A 24,841-nucleotide genomic window follows, 5' to 3' on the forward strand; every position below is an offset into this window, starting at 1 on the left:
ATTGTCATGAAGTTCATCTATGACATCCTTTCAATAAAGAGTGATCTATATCTGTTGTGAAAAATTCTGTACTGTTACTAGGGATACAATCGTCCTCACATAAGAACCTTCATGGATAAAACTGGAACTTTCACTAAAAATTTACCTCCTCTTCCAGGTCCTCCTTGTCCTGGTCTAAATGGTCCTCTTCCATTTCCTGGTCCTCCCCAAGGTCCTCCTCTTTGTCCTGGTCCTCCTCCAGGTCCTCCATGTCCTGGCCCAAATGGTCCTCCTGGTCCAAATGGTCCTCCTGGTCCAAATGGTCCCCCTGGTCCAAATGGTCCTCCAGGTCCATTGTTTTCTGGTCCAAATTGTCCTCCTGGTCCAAATGGTCCTCCTGGTCCAAATGGTCCCCCTGGCCCAAATGGTTCTCCTCCAGGTCCTCTGTGTCCTGGTCCAAATTGTCCTCCTGGTCCAAATGGTCCTCCTGGTCCAAATGGTCCCCCTGGTCCAAATGGTCCTCCAGGTCCATTGTTTTCTGGTCCAAATGGTCCTCCTGGTCCAAATGGTCCTCCTGGTCCAAATGGTCCCCCTGGCCCAAATGGTTCTCCCCCAGGTCCTCCATGTCCTGGTCCAAATGGTCCTCCTGGTCCAAATGGTCCTCCTGGTCCAAATGGTCCCCCTGGTCCAAATGGTTCTCCTCCAGGTCCTCCATGTCCTGGTCCAAATGGTCCTCCTGGTCCGAATGGTCCTCCTGGTCCAAATGGTCCCCCTGGCCCAAATGGTTCTCCTCCAGGTCCTCTGTGTCCTGGTCCAAATTGTCCTCCTGGTCCAAATGGTCCTCCTGGTCCAAATGGTCCCCCTGGTCCAAATGGTCCTCCAGGTCCACTGTGTTCTGGTCCAAATGGTCCTCCTGGTCCAAATGGTCCTCCTGGTCCAAATGGTCCCGATCCAGGTCCTCCTGGTCCTGATCCAGGTCCTCCTGGTCCAAGTCCAAGTGGAAATCCATGCCCACCTGGTCCAAATCCATCCGGTCCCAGTCCATGTCCTGCAGGCATTCCACCTGGTCCTAATCCATTACCTCCTGGTCCTAGTCCATTACCTCCTGGTCCTAATCCATTACCTGGTCCAAACCCACCAGGTCCTAGTCCTCCTGGTCCTAATCCATTGCCAGGCCCACCAAATCCTTGAGGCCAGGGACCATTATGACCAGAAAGAGGTCCTATAAAACAGTTGATACTAGTCAAATGGTATCTACATACATATACATGTTCTGGGTACAACATAATTTTTTATTTTCACTACATTGTTAATATAAAAAACATTTCATTATTTTTTATCTAGTTCATACATTTACTGTTGCATTGATTTGTTGTGTTTTGTTACAAAAATAACTTTGTTAAGTCTAAAATCAGGTTTTTATCTAAACAGTTTTATAAATAAATAGTAAGTAGTTTTTTAAATCATGAATAAATATCATACAATCACTGACCTTAACTGATAATCAACAGTTTACAAAAATGATTACTAGCTACATCAAATACTAAAATATCTTTTTCAACTCCTTCTAATCAAATTTATTTTTTTCGAACTAAATTTGGGAGGAAATTTTCAACTTCATGAGATTTTCTTTATTTTATCTTTTTTTTTAATCATTAAAATATCATAATACAAATTTTACCTCCTGGCCCGCTATGCACTCCTCCTAAATTAGGAAGTCTATTTGCTAGCGCGCGTCCATCAGGGCCTAGGCCTGAAGCGCCTGGGTGAAGCCCACCCAAACCTGCCCCATGAGGGCCTTTATTGCCATAACCTGGAATGCAAATACATATTTCTCTGAAATATTACATTGTATAAAGTGCAAAACTCAATTCAAAGCAATAAAAGTAAAGAATTGGAGGTTTAATATTTTTTAATTTGGACTGGACATCTACATGTACGTTCAATGCATTTATACATATATAATATGTATGATGATACTGTTATTTTACTGACATAAGTCATGGGTGACTACTCTCTTATACATTTTAAGCAAATTTATAATAAATAAATAATTTGTACCTTCTAATAGCTTTGGAAAGTGATTTATTTTATTTATTGTAATTCACATTCAAATGTTAGAAATAAAATTATATTTTAAGTTATTCTTGTTTAAGAATAATGATATAAGAGGCTCTGAAGAGCCTAAATCGCTCACCTGTAGTTTTTTATTTAAATTTTTCATCAAAGTTTTTCTTTTGCTTTTAAGTTTTTAATGTAGAATTAATAAGAGTGGACACAAACCAGTGTGGATAGTATCCAGCATTCTGAAAGTATTGCATGGCAATTAGGAAAGGTGAGCTAAAAACAATCAATGAAAAGCAAATACAAACACAGCAACAAATGACAACCACTAAAATTATTAAATTTTGAGTTGTGCAAGGAGGGATAAAATTTTTGTACTTTATCCAAACCCTGTCTTTAACATATACATGATATAGGACTGTGGGGTTACAGCACAACATTGAGAACAAACATTTTTTTTTAATGTAAATAGACTTCCCGTATGCATCAGTGTGTTTATTCATTCCATACCTTTGTTTTAGAGATATAAGCCAAAAACTACATTTTACTCCTATGTTCTATTTTAGCCATTGCGGCCTAGTTTTTTATGAAACATAATATAAAACATAAACTTTACACTAGATACTCTAAGGATCATTCAGCGTAAGTTTAGCTGCCATTGCTTGAAAAGTTTCAGAGGAAAAGATTTTTTAAAGTTAACAACCATGATCAGTCAGGGGTGCTACTTAAACAAGTGATTTCATCATCACTTATTTCAGTGATTTGATAAATTCAGTTATCACCTATTTAAGTGATTTTAGTGTTTTCTTTGATCTTCAAATGCTAATTTCATTGATTTTCCATATTTTCACAATCTTTTCTATAATTTTCCTACATCAATCAATTATCCCTTTTTCTTTGTATATTAATTTCACCAGTGCGTTTGGGCAGTAAGTTAGTGGTTACATTTTAACTTCTAAAATTACTTGTTTCAGTGATTTTAAAAAGTCTGTGTGAAAATTTTTAATATTTCACAGCCAAAATCACTCGAGGGAGTGATTCTGAAATCACTTGTTTAAGTAGTACCCCTGACTGATGATGAACAAATTGTGTAAAATTGCCTTTAAAGGGCAACAACTCCTTAATGGGGCAATTGACAATTTTGGACATTGTGACTTATTTGTATATCTTACTTTGCTGAACATTTTTACTGTTTACAGTTTATCTTTATCTATGATAATATTAAAGATAATAACCAAAAACTACAAAATTTCATTAAAATTATCAATTTAGGGGCAATAACCAAACTAGAGGCTCTCAAGAGCCCATGTCACTCGGCTGTATCTACTGTGGTTTTGAAAATCATGTTAAATAATGTTAAAATCATAATAAATAGTATTATATACCCTAATAACGATTGAGGCCGAGTTTGTTTTAATTCGGCCAGGTAGTTAAATTTAAAGCAGGTCATCCCATTGTAGTCTTACAATACATGTAGTTACTGAAGACCCCTAATCATTATTTAAATTAGTTTTCAAGTTGTGACCATTTGAAATTGTTTTTTTACAATTTTCCCATAGACTTCTATAGTAAACCCCTATGTTCAATTTTAGCCATGGCGGCCATGTTGGTTGGATGACAGGGTCATCGGATACATTTTCAAATCAAGATACCCTATTGAAAATTGTGGCTTAGTTTAATTCTATTTGGCCCAGTAGATTAAGTGGAGAAGATTTTTGTAAAAGATTACAAAAATATACGAAAAAATTGTGAAAAATTGATATAAAGGGCAATAACTCCTGAAGGGGTCAATTGACAATTTTGATTATGTTGACTTAATGGTAGAGCTCACTTTGCTGAACATTTCCAATTCAGGGGCAGCAACCCAACAACGGGTTGTCTGATGTGTCTGAAAATTTCAGGGCAGATAGATCTTGACATGATGAACATTTTTACCTTGTCAGATTTGCTTTAAATGCTTTATTTTTTAGAGATATAAGCCAAACTGCATTTTACCTCCCCATGTTCTATTTTTAGCCATGGCGGCCATTTTGGTTGAGGGGCGGGGTCATCGGATACTTTTGTTTAAACTAGATACCCGAGGATGATTTAGGCCAAGTTTGGTTTAATTTGGCCCAGTAGTTTCAGAGGAAAAGAATTTTGTTAACGATTACAAAAATTTACGAAAAATTATGAAAAATTGACTTTAAAGAGCAATAATAAGGAGTTATGGGGTCAACTGACAATTTTGGTCATGTTTGACTTATTTGTAGATCTTACTTTGCTGAACAATTTTGCTGTTTACAGTTTATCTCTATCTATTATAATTTTCAAGATAATAACCAAAAACTGCAAAATTTCCTTAAAATTACAGGGGCAGCAACCCAATAACGGGTTGTCTGATGCATCTGAAAATTTCAGGGCAGATAGATCTTGAACATAAGAAACATCCGTCAGATTTGCTCTAAATGCTTTAGTTTCAGAAATATAAACCAAAAACTGCATTTTACCCCCTTGTTCTATTTTTAGTCATGATGGCCATCTTGGTTGATGGGCAGGATCATCAGATACATTTTAAATTAGATACCCTAAGGATGATTTAGGCCAAGTTGGTTTTATTTGGCCCTGTCGTTTCAGAGGAGAAGATTTTTGTGAAAGTTAACGGACGACGACGACTGATGATGGACGCCAAGTCATGAGAAAAGCTCATGTGGCCCTTTTGGGCCTGGTAAGCTAAAAATACAGAATAGCTTGTGATGCTGTTTTACACACTTTTGCTCTAGGATTGCCCATGAGTTCTAAAAGATCAGTTCTTAAATTTTTGGTGTTCAAGACTTATGAGAAAGAAATCAAGCTTAACAAAATTATAGAATTCCTTGTTACAGTAGAAAAGTCAATACTCATCACGCTAGCAATACAAAAGCCTTTTACAGGTGTTTTCTGTTAGAACTTCTTCATATAGGCAAGAATCCTTTTCCAGTTTTGGTTTTTCCGAAAGATTTTATGTATAAACATCATAAACATCATATACAACTCAAGCATGTGATTTGCATAGTATTTGTACTGGATTTACATGTAGGTTTCAATAAAGACATACAAGAAGGCAATAAAACATATGTTTTATAAGAAATGCTTTACGTTTTTGAAAACACAGAAATATAATTGTTTTTTCTGTCTTATTTGGGTTTCACCAACTATGCCTACAACTGATTATTTATTAAACATTTCTATTGTAATGGGGTAAAACTAATAAAAATAGTTTACATCAGTGATAGTTTATGTTTTTTTATAAATCAAACCAAATCAAATAATTTTATTCAATATTGGTGTAAATTCCTATACAGGATGATACCAGCTGACATTAACAAAATACAAATACAAAAATTATAAACATGGACAAATATACAGAGACATGTTTTTTATATCAAAGTTCATCATAACCTTTTCACAAAAACATGAAATATGGCCGTATTTACATCACAAATTTCACTCTGAGTATAGACAAACCTGTGCACCTGGAACAGTATGGCTGAACCTATATAAATAAAATTTAAATGCATCTTAATTTTCAGAATATTAAAAAACTTAACTAGATTTGGCTTTTCATAATTTTTCGTTCCTGCAGAAGGTTCCAAAATAAACTAAGTTGGGAAAGAAGTTTGAGAAGCTCCCGTAACATAATACATGTTGTGAGTTGTATTGATTTAAATGATCAATAGATGGACAACAGACATCTCCAAACAATAGGTGATTTAAACGGTGTAACTGAGTGGACCGTACCAAATGAAACTCAGGTGTTAAGTTTACATGTAATTTGCTATCTTCTGCAGACTGGAAAAAAAAATGCAGGTAAGTTCCTAATTTCCTGAAACATAAACTACATATAACTTTTATATATCTAGGTCCAGCCAGGCCTTAAAACCTTCTTACATTGTACATTGTAGATGCATCGGTTTGTCTGTACTCAGAGTAGATTTTGTGGTGTAAAAACGGCCATATTTTTCAATTCCTTTAGATGAACCTTAAAGGGGCATTAGCTATGAGATATGAAAAAAATTATATGATTTAGTTTGGCTCAATCATTAATAAAAGTGAAATAATGAAATCATAATTTGCTTTTAGCAACCAATTTGGTTCAATTCTGTCAAAATAAGCAAAGAAACTTCGCTGATGAATTATTCACTTACAAGTGAATAATTCGACCTCATTGAATCTGTATCCATGTGACCTTCAATTTAACCCATTAGATAGAGATTGGTTACACATGTCTCTGTCTAGACAAAAATACACATTAAATTCTTATAAATATTATCGAGTACATGCATTGTTAACTGTTTATTTCCGACTAATTGTAATTTGAATATACATTTGAGTATGTTTTAAATCAAATATGAGAATTTGAGTCAAATCGGTGAAAATGGTTTTGACAGCTAATGCCCCTTTAAATAAAACAGGATTAGTATACTGAATACTGTAACATTATTTTATAAACCGGTAGCTATTAATACTGACATTATATTCGGGTAAAACTTGACTCTTATTATTAACTTCCATACCTGATTTATATCTGAAATGGCATCTATCACCGTGATAATAATAATGTCACTTTTCAAAACGTCGAATTTTCGCAAATATTTCTTTCAACAGGATGTCAATTTTCTAAGTAACAAAGTATGCTTCGGAACAGATAAAGGGAATTCCGGAATTAACTGGTGAAGTGTTTTTGCAAAATTAAACAAAAAGTTGGTAGTTTGTAACTAGAAAATGCAAAATTTGAGAGATTACATTCAATTATTTATCAATTGTTTCAAAGGAAATACGAAAATTTCATGTTTTATAAATCGACAATACAACATTATAGGTAGTCTCAGGAATAACCTAGACAACAAGCTGACACAAGAAGCAACAAATTAATGTGTTTGCGCACACATGTTTAATGGTGACGCGCGTATATATAATACTACACCATCGAACTGTCAAAGAAAAGTGTTACTGAAATAACTGATGTCATGAGAAGGATGCTACAATTTAAATAATAAAGCACATAAATAATATAAATATATTTGAAATGTTTGTGCTTGCTATACTAACCTTGTCCAAGTTGTATCAATTCAGGACATGCATGACCTCCATTTATAGGTGGTCTTTGTACAAATCTGATACGTGACCTGGTACCCGTGTCGTCAGGCACTGACCAACTGCTCCAAGGACCAACAATACAAGGAAGCGGAACTATAAAATTGATAACATTTTTTTTATCAACATGACAATAATCTTGGAATAATTCCATTGTAATATACGATTTCAAATAAATCTACGGTACCATAGAAAGAAAGAAAAAGATTGGTTTTCGTTTTCGGAAGATTTATAAGGAATATACATTCATTTTCAGACCAGGGACAGTCTATACTAACGTTAGTCCCTGTTCAGATATATTCTTAAAACATATCAAAAGTGTAGCTGCAAACCAACTTTAAACAGTATCTATAGGACTCGAGTAAATGGTCAGAAGCATTAAAATTAAAACGACAGGAGCTATTCCCCAAAAGAGTCTTTCAATGAAATCAGAGGTATATGTCTCTGATGAAATTGATCGTAAGTTATATCGAGACTTGTACCTGTCCTAAGTCAGGAGACTGTTAGTGATTGTCGTTTGTTGGTGCGGTGCATAAGTTTTTCTCGTTTCTCGTATTTTTTTTTATATAGATTAGACCGTTGGTTTTCCTGTTTGAATTGTTTTATACTGGTCATTTTGGGGCCCTTTATATCTTGCTGTTCGGTGTGAGCCAAGGCTCCGTGTTGAAGGCCGTACTTTTTATACATTGTGACTTGGATGGAAAATTGAATCATTGGCACTCATGCTACATCTTCTTATTTATTTTGTACGACTGACCAAGGACGTATAATTCTAATATACATTAGATTTTCACTTTCATTTTTTATCTCAAATATTTTCAGTTTAAGCTTATTGATTATCGATAGGCTTTGTTTACCTTTTCAAATTTTCTCATTTGATTTTTTTTGCATATTTGTCTGATAATAACGGTATAGCTGTTATATCATTAAGAACATCAATCGTTATTCCTATTATTTCTATTTCTGTTTAAGAATAGAAGTGCATACCCTTTTTCATTTCAATTAAGGCAGGACAAGCTGTGCCACCATTTAGGGCAGGACGTCTAACACATCTGGTTCTGTACATGGTTCCGGTATGGTCAGGGCCAGCCCATTCAGTCCATGGATTGACGATGCATGGCAAAGGAACTGTTAAAAAGGTATGATAGTATTAAGGGGATAGTTCGGATTTAAGTTTGCCTGAGACTGAATCAACAATGTCGACCCCTTTAAAAAAAACAAGTCAAATTTATCATTTCTCTTCATTCCAAACAGTTATCTTTAGATAATTTAAATTTTCATCCACGTCTGTTATATGAAGGTCTGGATGGGAACTGTGTGGGCATTATTCTCTATTCTGTAGACCCCGTCCAGATCCTCTTATATTGTAGATACGATATTTCTTTTTATTTCCCCATTATTTGTACAATAATTTACAATGATAACATTGAAAGCTTCCTCTTTTGTTAATGCTTAAAAAATAATTTTTCCATTTTAGTTTGAGTAATCAAAAGATGATATTACCTTTTTTGATTTCAATAAGAGGTGGGCAACCTTTGCCTCCGTTCATGGCTGGTCTAATGACCTTTCTGAATCTGTAGATTGTTCCTGTCTCGTCTACTTCGCTCCATTTTGACCACTCGCATACAAGACAAGGTAATGGAACTGTTAGGAAATAATTAGAAACGCATTAGTTTAGCAGTCAATAGTAGTAGTTTAACTGATACCAAAATACATTATCTTTCAGTTTGAGCGTTCAAGATTAATATAAATCAAGAAAAGCGCTTCGGACAGACGGAATTTATAAAGTGTTATTTTGCATTTTGAAAATCTTGGATTGTCTTATACTTTAAATTCAAGATCACGTCAATTGAATGTAAGCATTTTAAATACAACAAAATGTTTAACCAAAAGATGCTGTAGCACTATTATTGAAATTTACCATGATCATGAACATTTGCAAACATGTGAATGGGTTTTGCTTTAATATTAGATGTCTTTACCTGCACGGTATTCCTCTATATGAGGACAGGGACCAGCTCCATTCAGTGGATACTGTACAACCTTTCTATACCTCACAACGTGTCCTGACTCATCGGGAGTTGTTGACCAGCTACCCCATGGGCTAACGACGCAATCGACCTTCACTAGAAAAAGGAGAGATAAAACGTTTTTAATATGTATGAATTTTACAGTTAGAATGTGTTTTTATGAAACGATAGAATGAAATCAGATGTCAATTAAAATCATACGTTTTGTTTTTAACCTTTGCATGGCCTGAAATATTTTCAAATTTCGTTAATTCAGGGACTACTATACCCTAACCAACAAAATCCTTTGTAAAATGTAGGCATGTAGATTCCATTTTCATAGAGAATAAAGTTCTTTAACCTATTTTTTTTAAAGATTGTATTATCTATAGTATTGTCTGTCGTGGTGTTCTGGTTTTGGTTTTGTTAGAGTTTTTAACATGGTCTTTATGATCTTGTCCATTATGCAAGACCAAAGCATGGCTTATAAATGTATATTGTCGGTGTTGTTTTTGTTATTGTAGTAATCGTTTTCCTTGCCCCTTTTTTTAATTGGCTTTAACAAAATTTCATTTTAACTCATGTTATTTCACAAATAAACTTAAGGTTCTATTCATGTCGTGCTTTTTTATTGATTTTATTCATACCTTTATATGTTGTTTTCTTTTATTATTTTTTTTTATCAAAACAATTGTGGACACAGATCAGTGTGGATAGTAACGCGGCAATTCTATAAGTGTTAGTATGTTTTCTTCGGCGAGTTTATGAATGGTGGTTTATCAAAATGATATTTTTTATTTAAACTTTTTGTTTGCTAATTTTATGAGGCACTCTATGATATAAAGTTAGGATTAACCACAGGCAAACATGTATACTGTCTGCAGTTATGCATAGGAATGTCTACATGTCAATGAATATGCATGTAAATGACATTTATTAGTTAACATGGATGTTTTCACGAGTTTAGATATTAATACTACTTATTTTCTTTCTTTTTTTATTGACATTCTTCTTTAATAAATAGAGTTTTAGTATTTTGTAACAGATTTTCGTCGATTAATTTTAAAGAAAGACTCCGTTAATTCAACGTTTTAATATTGGCGACATGTGTGGGTTGGATAAAAAATCTACATACTGTCGGAATTTTCAATTCAAAATCAATTAAGCATAAGGGAATGTCTTCTAAAACGAACATTTATATTCATTTTTCCTATTTGCTAAATAACAATTGAAAGCTGTTATATTTTCAACTATAAAGAAATGATTTGAGTTATATATTTTCAATGTAATTAGAAACTGCATAATACATTTTTTTTTAATATAGATTTTGTATTTAGGCATTTCTGTACAATTTAAATCATCTGTTTAAAAGATTGCAAAACAAACATATGCTTCCCATTTCTGTGCGAATGCCACGTGTTTCTTGCATAACTTTTATCAAGACCAAAAGAGTAGAAAAACCCCAAAAATGCAAAATATAACACTCGTCTTTGCTAGAAATAAACCTGATTTCTCAAGTTTCTAGGTGAAGAAATGTCACAAGTTTTTCGTTTTACTGGAAGAATAAATTTTGTTATATTTATTTTGTAGATTTGAATATAGATATGAATTCTTTCAATATGTTACTTTCTGTGTCAGAAGAATTGACTTCTATAGCATTATTTAATCCAGAAATGCACAAATGAATAAAACAAAATTATGTATTTTTTAAAATTTTTTACTTAACTTTATTAGAATAAACAAAACGTTAAAAGTAATAGTAAAGATCTGATTAATTAAAAAAAATAAATTAATAAAAGCAAATGGACACATTTTTTTTCTTAATTTTTGCTTAAAATAATGTACGATATTGGTAATAAGAACCGAGTTATCTATTTTTATTCAAAACTACCACAAATGCAAATAACTTATGTAAATTTTTGCACTGTGTATCAAAATAACATAAACCCAAATAACACATGATATTATTTCAGCTGTTTTATCATACAATTAGTTATGTAATATTTCCTTGCTAAAACTGATAAACAATGAGTTAACAGCTATTTTGATCATAACTGTGGAGTCGGATTGTTTACAAGTGCATATTGTAAAATTAATAATTACGAGCTATATGCAATTATGCAAAAGGAATTAATATATTCTCGATTTGTTCTAAATTAGAAGGCCTCATAAAATGTCTAATGTACTTGCTATCTAGAGAAAAAAAAATAATGTTTTTTTCGATTCTTTAGAAATTTTCAACCGGTTGACCATTCCAACAGCCGATATTTCACGAAACTTTAAGCATTTCTGCAATATGTATGAAATCAAACCGGAATGTCTCTAATAAGTAATTGAAAATTGTAATAAAGTCAAGTACGTCGGTACTATTTGTTAAGTTTATTTCTACTGTATATTTGATCATATAAAAATCTCTCTAAATCATTCATTTTCAATGGATAGTTCTGCAATCTGTTACTTATGGTAACGCCTTTATAACTCTTAACTCTGTCTAATAACATCTCAATAAAAATTAACGGGATATCATATAATTCCATTTTATTAGATAAACTTCATTATTATTGACATATGCAAGCAAAGTCATGAATATATTGCAAATCATTAAAAAACGTTTCGGAATGTGCAAAGTAGAGTTATTAATGACGCATAATCTACATTTTATATTCATAGTTTGCCGACCTTCGGTTGTAAATTGATAAAATGGACTCTCCAGTAAGAATATGCTTGATCACTAGTAAGGAGTATTTTTTTGAAACTTATTTATCATCTGGCACGTGCAAATACATTTTTACCTAAACCATTTACACTGATAATCTGATCATGAAACACATTCAGTCACTTTGAAATTATTTGAATTATCTGAACAACAAATCTGTTTGTTCATCTTGAGATGATCTGAATTATCTGAACAATAACATGTTTGGAAATGTTGTGTTTTTTTCTGAATTATCTGAACAATAACCTGTTTGCTCATTTTTTGATAATCTGAATTATCGGAACAAAAACATGTTTTGGTCATTTTTTGGTGATCAGAATTATCTGAACAATAACCTGTTTGCTCATGTTAAGATGATCTGAATTATCTGAACAATAACATGTTTGCTCATGTTAAGATGATCTTAATTATCTGAACAATGACATGTTTGGTCATGTTGTTATTATCTGAATTATTGGAACAATAAGATGTTTGTTAATTTTGAGATGATCTGAATTATCTAAATAATGTCCTGTTTGTTCATTTGAGATGATCTGAATTATCGGAACAATTACATGTTTGGTCATGTTGTGATTTTCTGAATTATCCTAACAATAACCTGTTTGTTGATTTTGAGATGATCTAAATTATCTAAACAAAAACATGTTTGGTGATGTTGAAATGATCTGCTTTTTTCAGTTTTGGTCATCCGGAGACGATAAATTCGGAAGAGTAACGTGTTTTGGTCATGTAGATGATCTACAAGTAAATTATCTTTTAAATCTAGATTACACGTTTGGTCATTCGTTCCGTTAGTTGATATAGTCGAGCATTTTGTTTTGTTTTTTTGGAACATTATAAGCTTATCCTTCCATACACAGGTGTACCTTAGTTAGTTTTGGATTTCCTTTTCGACATTCTTTTGATTTTTTCAGTATTTGTTGCTTTTTAAATTTCTAATGGTTGATTTATAGCTATTTACCAAAAAAAATAAAAATTTTGAAATGTGCGTATAGTGTGTCGTATTAATTTTATTATATTGCTACTTTGTATAGCTAATATTGGACCATTGCCAATGGTAGTAGTCTGCACATCCTCAAGTCTAATGATAGTCCCGTCGCAGGTGCTTTTGTATTGGCGTGTTATTACATTTGTACTTTAATGATTAATACTTGAGAAATGTTCAACTAATAAAAATTTAATCATTGATTGATTCTAAGAGATATCCGACCGATTGCACATGGGTCTCCTTGTTGATTTGGAATCCTTTATCGAATTTTTCCTTGGAATTTTTGGAAGTTCTGGCCATGTGTTGATAATCTCAATCTTTTTAATAGTAGCACGTACGAAATGTAGACTTGATTGCAACATTTTAATTTGTGCTACAAATATTGACTTTTAGAAACCTCCCCAAAAACAGTTTTGATATGACTGAGGATGCAAATTAAAGTAGTTAAATGACTCAATTCTTAATTCTCGCTGTTTGATAATTTATGGACGAAGAAGAGGTTGTTGTAATCCGAGGCTTATTACATGGCATTCAGCAATATTCGTATGAACACTTTAGAATCGTAAGCTAAGCGTATTCATTCAACGCTGAAATGAACATCTGGTGCAATAAAATTGCTACCGTTGATATATTATTTCAATTTACTGAGTAAAAGGCTATCAACATTAAAATGAATCTGAGGAACTTTATAATAACAATAATCTCTCTCATTAACAAAAAGGGGATCTCATTGATAAAATATTAAAACCCACAAAACATGTTTAACCATGGAGACTGCAATGCTTTTTTTTTCAAATTTAGTATGCTATAAAATGTGAAATAAAGGATACATTTCCTTACATGATGATGATAAAAAAGATAACGAGCTCTTTCTATGTGACTAAATTAATTACAAATGCAGTCAAAATTATGTTAACTTTTATCAATAAATATATAGAGTGATATAATCTTGATATTTTAGCACAGAAATGTCAGTGTGATGTCCTATAAATGTAACGACACGTGTGTCACGACAATGTCGAATAATTTGATATGTCAATCAAATTTCTTCAAAAAAATTATATATCTTTATCATAAACAACCTTGTAAAAATCTAAGAATTCTTTAGTTAATGCTTTTGTGATCAAGAAGAGTGACAGGTAACCTGAATCCTATGTTAACATGCCCATGTTAATATCAAATAGGAAAACAGTTTGAAGATTAATTAAGGAAACTCAAGGTTTATCAGTGTGAAATCAAATGTAGATAATAGTCCAACTAAAGTAGGTAACAAATAATCTATATAACTTATCTATACATCTATATCAAGTCTTTTATTATTATTTCTAATTTATCTGCATAAAGGCAACAGTAGTATACCGCTGTTCAAAAGTCATAAATCGATTGAGAGAAAACAAATCCGGGTTAAAAACTAAAACCGAGGGAAACACATCAACTATAAGAGGAAAACAACGGAACAACAGAAACACTGAAGTGCAACAAAAACAAACGCCAACATACATAGAAACGAACATTTGATAACAACTGCCATATTCCTGACTTGGTACATGACATTTGGTGGGTTGAACCTGGTTTTATGGCTAGCCAAACCTCCCGCTTATATGACAATGTTAAAAAATATCGCTAAAATGACAACACTACGTGACAGAAATACAGCACAAACAAACGCAAGAACACTCAGCACAAAGAAACGCACAAATAAATAATATAATAGTCGTTACAACATGTAAACCGCAGAATAACAACGAACATCTTCCATTAACGACAGCACAGGAAATCACAAACAGTGACGTATTTTACATGTTACCATTTAAGTTTTACTCTCCATTATGATTTTCATCATAATTAGGCACACAGGTATAATGAGTGTTACTCAATAGCCAGTCTGAATATAGAATTGTTTCTATCAATATCCTTAATTATATCTTTAACTGAGAAATCTTAAATTAAAAATCTTACCTTTTTTATATTCTGTGCAAGGAGGACAAGATTGACCACCGTTTAGTGGGTGGATCAATGTTGACCTTTTTCGAGCGTAGTTACCAGGGGCACCATCTATGAGAATCCAGTCTCCCCATGGCCCCATCTTGCAGTCGATTGTGACTGTTTGAATAAAAAAAAATACTCGAGTAATGACTAAAACTCAAAGACAATTGCTCCTTATAATAATAAATAATACAAAAAGTTGCTTCTTTTGTCTTTTTTCTGTGCTAGATTATTTTTTTGTTTTTATTTTTAATAACGCTAGCTATTTAGAAATTGCTTCATATACTAGATGGAGTTCAATTGCTTTATCAGATCACTATAATTTTCCTTACCAATTTCGTTTCCAGTAAGAAATTAGCTTTTAGAAAAGCTCTTATTTGTATTCTGAATAAACCGATTTCTAGAACATATAAACTAAGTTTTAGATGTTTTCTTGTTAAAGGTCCCATGACTAGTTTTTCATAAAACGTTGCATATTCAATGCCATTTATAAGCGTATTCAATTTCAAAAGTTAACTGTATAACTAAACACATACTTTTCATGACACTGGTCCCGGATTTCTTGGAAAGCTTTAAAAGCAAGGAGAAGAGGTACACTATGTCTATGTTTCTTTGAATCGTTTTAACGAATTTTAAAGTGTTTCTCTTTTGGGGAAAATGATGCATTTTGTTTTTGCTATAAAGTATCCGTATTTGGCATTGGCTCAAGTTTAAACACTAAAGGATCCTTTTAAGACTTACCAAGTTTTGTTTCCACCAATGCAAGACAACTACGTCCACCATTAGATGGGTGTGTTTTCACTTGTCTGGAACGACTAGAGTAGCCACTAGCATCAGGTTGACTCCAGGCACCCCATTCAGATACCACACAGTCAACAGGTTTAGTATAGGTGCCGTATCCATATCCCGGTGGAGAATAGTTCCCTCCCTGCTGACCAGCGGCAGCAGCATGTCCACCTCCATAGCCTGACGAATGTGTTGAAGCTCCGTATCCTGCTGTGTGTGTTGCGCCATATCCAGATGCATGTGCAGTTGCAGATGCGTGGGCAGAACCCTGTGCATGTCCGCCTCCGTAACCAGTAGGTTGTGCCCACCAAGCTTTTACGTGGCCAGCAAAGGCCAGTAAAAGCAAGGGCCCTAAAATATTCATCACTGCCTGAAAAAAAATCATGAGATAAAGATGCTGTTGAAATATAGCTTTATCTACAAAAGTCTGAAATAAAGCATTTATTGTTCTCTATAAAAAAGTCAGTCCTCAACTTTCAAACAAAATTCGTGGTTTTTTTTATGACTTGATCAACTGGCATACAGAATGGTCTTCAAAAGCCAGGAAATGATAGCTATTTATTTTTATTAACACTGTTTTATTATATGGATCATATCTGTATGCTTTGATAAATTAAGCTCGTGCTGTAGATTGTAAAGGACACAATGTAAAATATTTTGAAATAAGTATGATAACTTGGTTTAATAAGTGCTTAGATTATTTGATATGTTGAAATCTGTTGTTTTTACAACTATTTTAAAAGCATTAGCCATTTTTAATATTAAAGGAACAATTTTTTTGAATTGTTTCATGTTCTAATCGAAACATATTTAGTTAAGTATGTACTTCTTGTTCTCGTATTAGATAATTCATCCTAGTATAAACTTTCTATGCGTTTATTTCAAATTCCTATGGCGAATGAAATATTCTCGCAACAGTAAAATGTAATGAAATTATGTGACGTTACAAATCTTCATGATAGGTAAGATTATTTCTCTCTTTACTTTGGAAAAAACTCCAAATGGAGGTATATAATACGGAGTATTTCAATGATCTTAATTCATAAATGAAATTCTCTCATAAAAACACTATCGATGTCGACATATACTGTAACAACTACTGTCATATAATGACAGACATTGTCACTGCAAAATACAGGAACACCAAAAACGTTTAGACAGACACTGGTTACATCAAGATAAATGTTAGATCAAAACAATGCATGAAACGGGCATGTAAATCGGATGGTTTGTAATACAATTTAAATGAATCAACTTGCCAAAGAGAAAAAATAAGGATATACGCATAAAAAAAACTATCTCAATATATACATAATGACAACAGTAAAACTTTTAAAGTATACGGCGATTATTCACGCGCTTGCGCGGGTATCCTGGTTACACACTAAACTGTATGTAATAGTCTATATTAGATTAAATCTCCCCCCCCCCCCCCCAAAAAAAAACAAAAAAAAAACGCATATCATCTTTAAACCCCATCTTCAAATGAAATTATAAAAACCAGAAAGAAGAAAAGAAAAGCGAGTAAAAATGATAAAAAGTAAACTCATCATAGATACTAAGATTGAAATTTTGACGCGCATTTTGTCTACAAAAGACTCATCAGTGATGCTCGAATAAATAGACCGAATAAAGTACGAAGTTGAAGAGCATTTAGGACCCACAATTCCTAAAGCTCTGCCAAATACAGCTAAAGTAAACTATTCCTGAGGTAGGAAAAACCTCAGTTTTTCGGAAATTCAAAGTTATGTAAACATAAACAAAAGGATAATGATAAAAACAACTGAATGGAATTTTGTATACAACAGTTTATTTTACTAATTAAAGAAAGATGGGTTATATACGAACACTTTTACAATCATTTTACACTTATTCTGAATTTGTCTTGAAAATACAAAAAAAAAAACAACAACATTATTTTACTCGGTCACAATACTAGTATCTATTACATAATATTTACTCCTTACACATTTAAAAGGGGGTGGAATAAAGACAAAGGTGTTAAAAATGGAAAATAAGAAATGTACTCGTTAGGAATAAAACAAAATATTTTTTAGGTTGTTCAAGCAAATGTTTTCATTTTAATTTTTTTTGCAATAGATATATGTGTTCTTTCGACCCTGTCAAATCCGGTTTTGCAACGCCTTGAACAGTTACATACTCACAGATTAAGAACACATTAGACAGTAAAATAAAACACTGAATATAATAATTATATCCTTGTTACATCCAATATGAATTTCTATTAACTCCTTTTCTCATATTCCGAACATGGCAAAAATGGCGGGAAATCTTACCTATCGGTTGATGAAGTAGCAGTGATGGGATGTATACCACAGACTCCGGAATTCCAATTTCTTTATATACCAACAAACCTGCACCATAAACATTTTATTGGATATTCAAATGTGACGAAATGAAAGGATTACTTAGAATTATGATAAACATTTGCAAATGTAAGTGACATATGGTGACTGGGTTAAGGTTCAGATTTACAGACACCAGTCCTATAGGAACTTTATGGAACCTTCTCCTTTTGCGTAAAGTACTTTTTTTTTTCTGAAAAATGCGGAATTTTGTTTATGTAAAAAATTTCCATTTGGTACATTGAAATTTCGTAGTTAACGTAATCATTTTATGCAGAAAATTAAAGTAGGATGCGTGAAAAGACGCAAATATATGATTATGTATATTAAATCAGTTGCAAAATTCTATCATATTTTTTTTTGCTTAGATTTAATCAGATTTTCCAATCATGGTTATTGTTTATTTATTCGAAAAATTAAATTGTTTGCATGACAAATATGCTTTTACGCTTTATTAAACGTTGCATAGTGGTCATGATCATTCTACAATGTATTTGTTCAGTTCGCTAAATAGATTCAACAAAACGATTGAGAGAAGATGATTTAATTAAAAGGTAAAACAAAAACAAGAACTCTTGCCATCAGTAGGTTTTGTTTTAAAGCAGCAGGTATATTTTGGGTTTTTTTTCTGTGTTAACCGAAAAAAAATTCTGATACCATTTCTAATATCATTTTTTAAAACTTAAGTTAGCTGGGGCGTCTTCATGTTCGACGAGAGAGTTTTCTTAAACTTCTGTAAAAGACTTTTGGGTCTATGTACTTTCAAATTTCAATATTAATTCGGGGGTAACGGACCTTGTTTTTTCCTTAAAAGACATTGACGAAATCACAGTTATTTTATATGGATTATTTAAGGGAAACGTAATTTTACTTATTGAGGAAACATTAAACGAAAGAATCAGTTAAAATTCAAAGAGATAATTGCTTTTCATAAATACATCCGATAAACTAGCGGGTCATGGGACATATTTTCTTGAAAAATAATACAAAACACAAATTGTCCAATCAAATCTAAAATAATTATCTGTCTTGATTTTTTTTTTTCTGAAAATATTAAATACACTTAACGACACTTTATTTTTTGATAGTTTGATCTTTCAGAATTGATTTGATTTCATTTGATTTTTGGTGTTTTAAAGCCACTTTTAAGCACCGCTTTTTGGGCTATTTCGTGGCGGCCAGTTTTTATTGGTGGAGGAAGCTCTTTTAGAATTAAAGTTTTAGATGTTTCTGTTGTATATCAAATGATACTCGGTAAAATATTTTTACATGCTCAGAGGGAATGCTCATAAAAAGACACATAATCTACCTTAAAATGAATTTACATTTTTTGCCTGTGTATAGATAAACACAAAAGACTTTGATAAACTCGTCATAAGTACCAGGTTTAACATTTTGTACGCCAGATCCTCTATAAAAGACTTAATAATTACATGTGCATATGTATACAAAAATAATGTTTAGTTTGATTTTAATTTACTGATAAAAAAATCAATATCTATACCAATAAAACAATATTCAAAGATCTAGTTACAGTGTTAAATTGGTAACTTTTAAGAATAAGTTTATTTCAATGATCGGTAAGTTTACCCGGATCGTATTTAAATTTTCGGGCTCGGTAAACAACATCTCCGTAAAAGTTAGGATGTGCTATCCCGTTTCAAATACGTTTTTTTACAGGTACAGCCAAATTTCCAAACCAAATCTTTGTATCAATGGAAAAAACTAGTAAATATTTTAAGTAATTTATGATAACGAAATCCCTGACTTAATAATTTACCAGTAATACATAGATTACGTTCATTGCAATCCAAAACATCACTACAGATACAGGCATAACGAATAGACTTCCACAATGAGTTGGAGTCATAACAACTAAGCTCCTATGGTTTACGGTACTCCTTAGTTACGCATGTTCAGCATAGAAACAGCAATATGTATTTAGATCTTAACAAAACAACAATCTCCAGCACTCTTTTTCTTTGGATGGCGGTCAATAAACTCATCATAGATACCAGGCTTAAAATTTTATACGCCAGACGCGCGTTTGATCCTAGGTTAGTGCATTCAAAACTATTACATTTCAAATCAAAAACGCGGAGCTAAATCACCAATGATCAGTTATGTCTGCGGAGGCAAAGTATTTTTTTCATGAAACGTCTACGTTGTGTTTTGTTTACTGTTGTTTGTCTTTTTTTTTTCTTTTCGTTTTTTTGCCATGGCGTTTTCCGTTTATTATCGACTTATGATTTTGAATATCCCTTTGATATCTTTCGCCTCTCTTTCACTATTGAAATATAATGAACATATCATTTCAGGTAAGAAACATATACTGTAGGGGGCATAAAACGCTAAGTCGGAAAAAAACGCACAATACCAGGGCCAAAAAAAAACCCATCAAAAACAACATTGCACAATATACTGTACGAAAAATCAAAAATAAGTAACAAGAACCCGACAAATAACCGGGAATAAATCATAAACTCGGGCTTGGAATATCTTATCAATTAGGAGATATCAGTTATACGATATAAGTTAGTATTCTAATATTGTAGTTTATAAATGAATGTTTTATAAAAAGTTTTGTCGGTCGATCTCGCAATGTTTTTCAAACTTATCATACAGCTCCCCAAAACAAAGTTCAACTTAATTTGTTTTGGCTATCCGTGTTGGCACCATATGCATGTGGGTTTATAGATTCTATATATATTTATACATGATTATACTTTGACTTATCTAATTGTTTTTCTGAGCCTTCTTGATGAAGTAAGATCTATATTCGATCGTAGCAATTTTAATTTATTTGTACTTGAGGAATTTTTGTTCCCGAGCACTTATCTGTCTTGTAATAATATGATACTATATGGATGTTATTATTAGAGCAACAAAAATACCACATCCAATAGATGAATTGTTTTGTATTGTGTTTATCTATTTTTTATCTATTAATTTATAAATTTTTGTAACTTTCATAAAAGAAAGTTCAAAGTGTTTTATGCAAATTTGGAACAATTTTATTATGTGGCATTCTTTTGAAAGAAAATGCAAAACGAGTTTTCTAACGCAACAATATCAGAATATCGATTTTGATTTATTCTCAATCAAACTTTGCTACTGCTTGTGAACTGTTAGTTGATTGTTGTGGGTATCATTATCAAACTATTAAGTAGCTTCCAATACTAACAATTTGCAATCCTAGCTCTGACTCTGTATGCGACTGTTATACAAGTGAGATGTTTAGCTAGATGTAAAACCAGGTTTAATCCACCATTTTCAACGTAAGTAAATGCCTGTACTAAAATATCAGGAATATGACAGTTGTTTTCCATTCGTTTGATGTGTTTGAGCTTTTGATTTTGGCATTTGATAATGGACTTTCCGTTTGGAATTTTCCTTGGAGTTCGTTCTTTTACTTTTTTCTGTAATGGTAATATAAATACATATAATTAGTTCTTTGTTGATATACGTGTTCTGAAATTTTACAGACTAAAAACGTTTCAATTTGTGAGTAAAATCTGACCTTAAATTTATACATGTCTGCATGCCTTTAAGTCTTCATATAGAGCAATACTAATACTAGTCAATACTTCGGCATCGATGAATAATTTTATAACATTTATTTTATTACTTAAACTTATAACGATGATCTATGGTTGGTTAAACCTATGCCATATAGGTTCTGGCGGATACTCGTCAAATTGGCAATCATACCCCATTACCTTATTTTATATTAAACCAATTTTGAACTGCGACTTCGTACGAATACAAGCACAAGCTGTAAGATGGGAATGCATAAAAGGTACCAATTGGAGTAACGTCCATTGGAAAATCAAATCTAAAGGAAGCCGATTGATATTTTCTTCGTTAATAATTATTAGAGAAAAAATTAGAACAGATTTATGATTAACCAAACGATGTTGAAGCTCTTCAAATGAGTACTTCACTTTTTCGAGCTTCAATGATGAGTGTTTTGTAGACGATACGAGCGTCTGACGTACACAATTTTATACTGTTTAAGAATCAACATTAGTTTAACAATGATCTTAATTCGTAAATTCATAAAATATAACAATAAAGAGAAAATATCTGAAGGAATCGTATGAACTCCAAAAGGAGCGAGACATTTTACGCCACGATGGTTATAGGCTCTTGCTATTCGTGCACCAGCAGTCATTCAAATTCAGAAAAAAATGTCATGATAAAAAATAGAACATAATTGGAAATATTTTAGATTAGACGATTTTTTGAAAAACACAAAAACATGTATGACACAGACTCATCGGTCGGTTAATCAATTTGTGATGGTGACTGAAAGACTAGTGTAATGATCAATTCAGTCACTGTTCCTTAAGGAGTTTTTGTATTATAAGATCACCCCTATTAATGAAGTCTGTATAATGTAAGTATGCAAGCTGACTATAATTGGGATCTTATAATCTAACAAATATATCATATGCCATATACACACTTTCTCAATAAAGTATGAATTGAGTTGAATATAAATACGAGGTTAAACAAAATGAAAACAAAACTATGAAAACATCAAGCGTCCGAAGCGACACTCAATCATCACCAGGAACGGCCATATCCAACAACCAGGTTCCACAAATACCAAAACCGCGTCAAGAGTCATACAATTAAAAGGAAAATAAAAGTACAAAGACAAATAAAACAAAACTTGAAAAGTAAATTAAATTAGCATTACAGGAGCGCTTGTTCCCTCTGTCGTCGTCCAAGTTATACATACCTCAGTTCTAAGTATGTAAAAACTCATCAAAGACTCACCAGTGGTGCTAGAACCATAATAGTTGGAAGACAAAATCAAATACGAAGTTGTAGAGATTTAAAAAACCGAAAATTCCGAAAAGTTGTGCCAAATACGGTTCAGAAACTCAAAAGACAGGTCCAAAATAGTATCAAAGGTACCAGGATTATAATTTAATACGCCAGACGTGCGTTTCGTCTACATAAGACTCACAAAAACGAGTCCTACTTACGACTCACCAGTGTCGCTCGAATGAAGATAGTGGGCAGTTATAGAGCTGTCAAATCCGAAAATTCCAAAAAGATGTGCCAAATACGACTACGGCAATCTAAACCTAGGGGTAGAAAAACTCTAGTATTCCGAAAAATCAACATGTTTACATACAGTGAATTACAGAAAATGAACAAATCAATGAATATCTGAAAATTTCGCTCTTTTGCGGTATACATTTTACTGCAAATTTAACCATACGCACACATCCCACTGCCTATTTGAATGCATAACAAATGATCACTGGAGCAAATAATGTACACGGTGAATGTTGACCGGCAATATAATTCCAAATCGCGTCGAAAAACATAAACAAAATACAGGAAACACAAAAAACATAAAATAGATACATAAATAGAATAATAAACAAAGCATACGCAGAGTAACCTAAATCTGACTGAGCTAGCTTTACGCTCGAATTGTGAACCTTAGAAATCAACATGTAATCTACGTTTCAAATTGTTATTTGTTTTATTGTTAAGTTGGAACAATATTATATGCATATTTTTTTCAAGGAAATTGTCATTATTTAAGATAATAAATTATCCTTTTTCAAATGGACAATTCATATTAGTATCACTTTCGCTCAGAAATAATGTATTATGTTCAAGGACGACTTCTTTCTTCAAAGTTAATAAAACATAACAAAATTATCGTGTACATTATATAAAAAACGATTTTTCTATTGAATAATTTTGTTCAAAATATAATCCTATTTGTTTTTATTACTATTTAATGGTTGATTTATTTGAAGGAGGTGAAATGTTTTTATGACAGGTATATTTCTTATGAGGATTAGTCTGATTCTTAAAAAATGATGACGTTACCTAGACCAGACCGGCAGATTTATATTTTAAGATCAAAAACATATTTTCCGCCTACTCCATAGAATTTTCTGCATATAAGAATCTGTTTTTTTTACAAATACCGAAGCTCCCGATTTATATTCACATCTTTATCATACACAATTAACGGCTCTGAGCGACACTAACGAAGCAAATCTCAATAAATCAAGTGCTTAATAGAATCATATCGAAGAAAACACATAGCTGATGCGTCGGAAACGATGTTTTTTGCTAAGTACCTACTGAGAGTGGGTCAGCCATGCATTTGGAGATCCAAATATGTATATGCATATTTGAAAAATATTTCAGAAATCGGAAGGTAGCCAAGCTCCTTAAAATGTCAACTTTTAAAAGTCAAAGTTTTGGGAGGAATTAAATGTATTCACAATTAATCAAACCATAGATGTCCGTTATTGCGATATAGTCATAATTCAATGTTCCCAGAGGAAAACACAAAGTGCATGAACTGGCTTTATATATAATAGACATAGCCGGCCGTTCGGAAATTAAACATCGGGAGGCTTCCTTAAATACTCTTTGCAGTGTAAACGTTATGTCATTTTTTCCCGTTTGCTAATCAACTGCGAGAAGAACAACAACAACCAAGTAGTACAATGTTATTAATTTTTGTAATTTAAAATGACTTCTGAAATACTTAGTAACTGAGATTACACGCCATATTAGTAACTTGATTTGTTCGTTTAATTTTGCATACCCAGAACCAATTAAATTTATTGATACTTCAGTTATCAAATGTTTCAAGGTACACGGATACAAGAATCCCTCCAACAATAATTTGAAAAAGAACTGCTGTTCCGGAGCATCATAATAAACCATTTGTTATGACTGGGTTTTTGTTTTTCAATCTTTTGTTTTTGTGTCGTATTTTTATGGACTTGTATTTTGCTGATAATCTTTTTCCTTTGGCTTTCCTGTTCTCGGGTTTTCTTCG

The 24,841-nt window shown here is 32.4% G+C and overlaps 2 protein-coding genes across 2 annotated transcripts in view; both read right to left on the reverse strand.

The window, feature by feature from the left end:
• The window catches only part of LOC127698846 (uncharacterized), a 141,382-nt gene extending 141,179 nt beyond the window's left edge, over positions 1 to 203 (reverse strand). The window contains exon 1 of the mRNA XM_052202529.1: positions 146 to 203. The gene's annotated coding sequence lies outside the window, so the exon portion shown is untranslated. The remainder of the gene's footprint in view (positions 1 to 145) is intronic.
• LOC127737156 (collagen alpha-2(I) chain-like) lies at positions 96 to 16,009 on the reverse strand. Its single transcript, XM_052247688.1, has 8 exons — positions 15,599 to 16,009; positions 14,831 to 14,974; positions 9,141 to 9,284; positions 8,662 to 8,802; positions 8,146 to 8,286; positions 7,114 to 7,254; positions 1,661 to 1,792; positions 96 to 1,201 (listed from the first exon to the last, which is right to left on the reverse strand). The coding sequence occupies exons 1-8, from the start codon at positions 16,005 to 16,007 to the stop codon at positions 96 to 98; spliced, it is 2,358 nt and encodes a 785-aa protein (XP_052103648.1). The 5' UTR covers positions 16,008 to 16,009.
• Between the last annotated feature and the right edge of the window lie 8,832 nt (positions 16,010 to 24,841).

The sequence above is a fragment of the Mytilus californianus genome, unplaced genomic scaffold, assembly GCF_021869535.1.
Source record: "Mytilus californianus isolate M0D057914Y unplaced genomic scaffold, xbMytCali1.0.p SCAF_4, whole genome shotgun sequence".
Taxonomy (NCBI): Eukaryota; Metazoa; Mollusca; class Bivalvia; order Mytilida; family Mytilidae; genus Mytilus; species Mytilus californianus.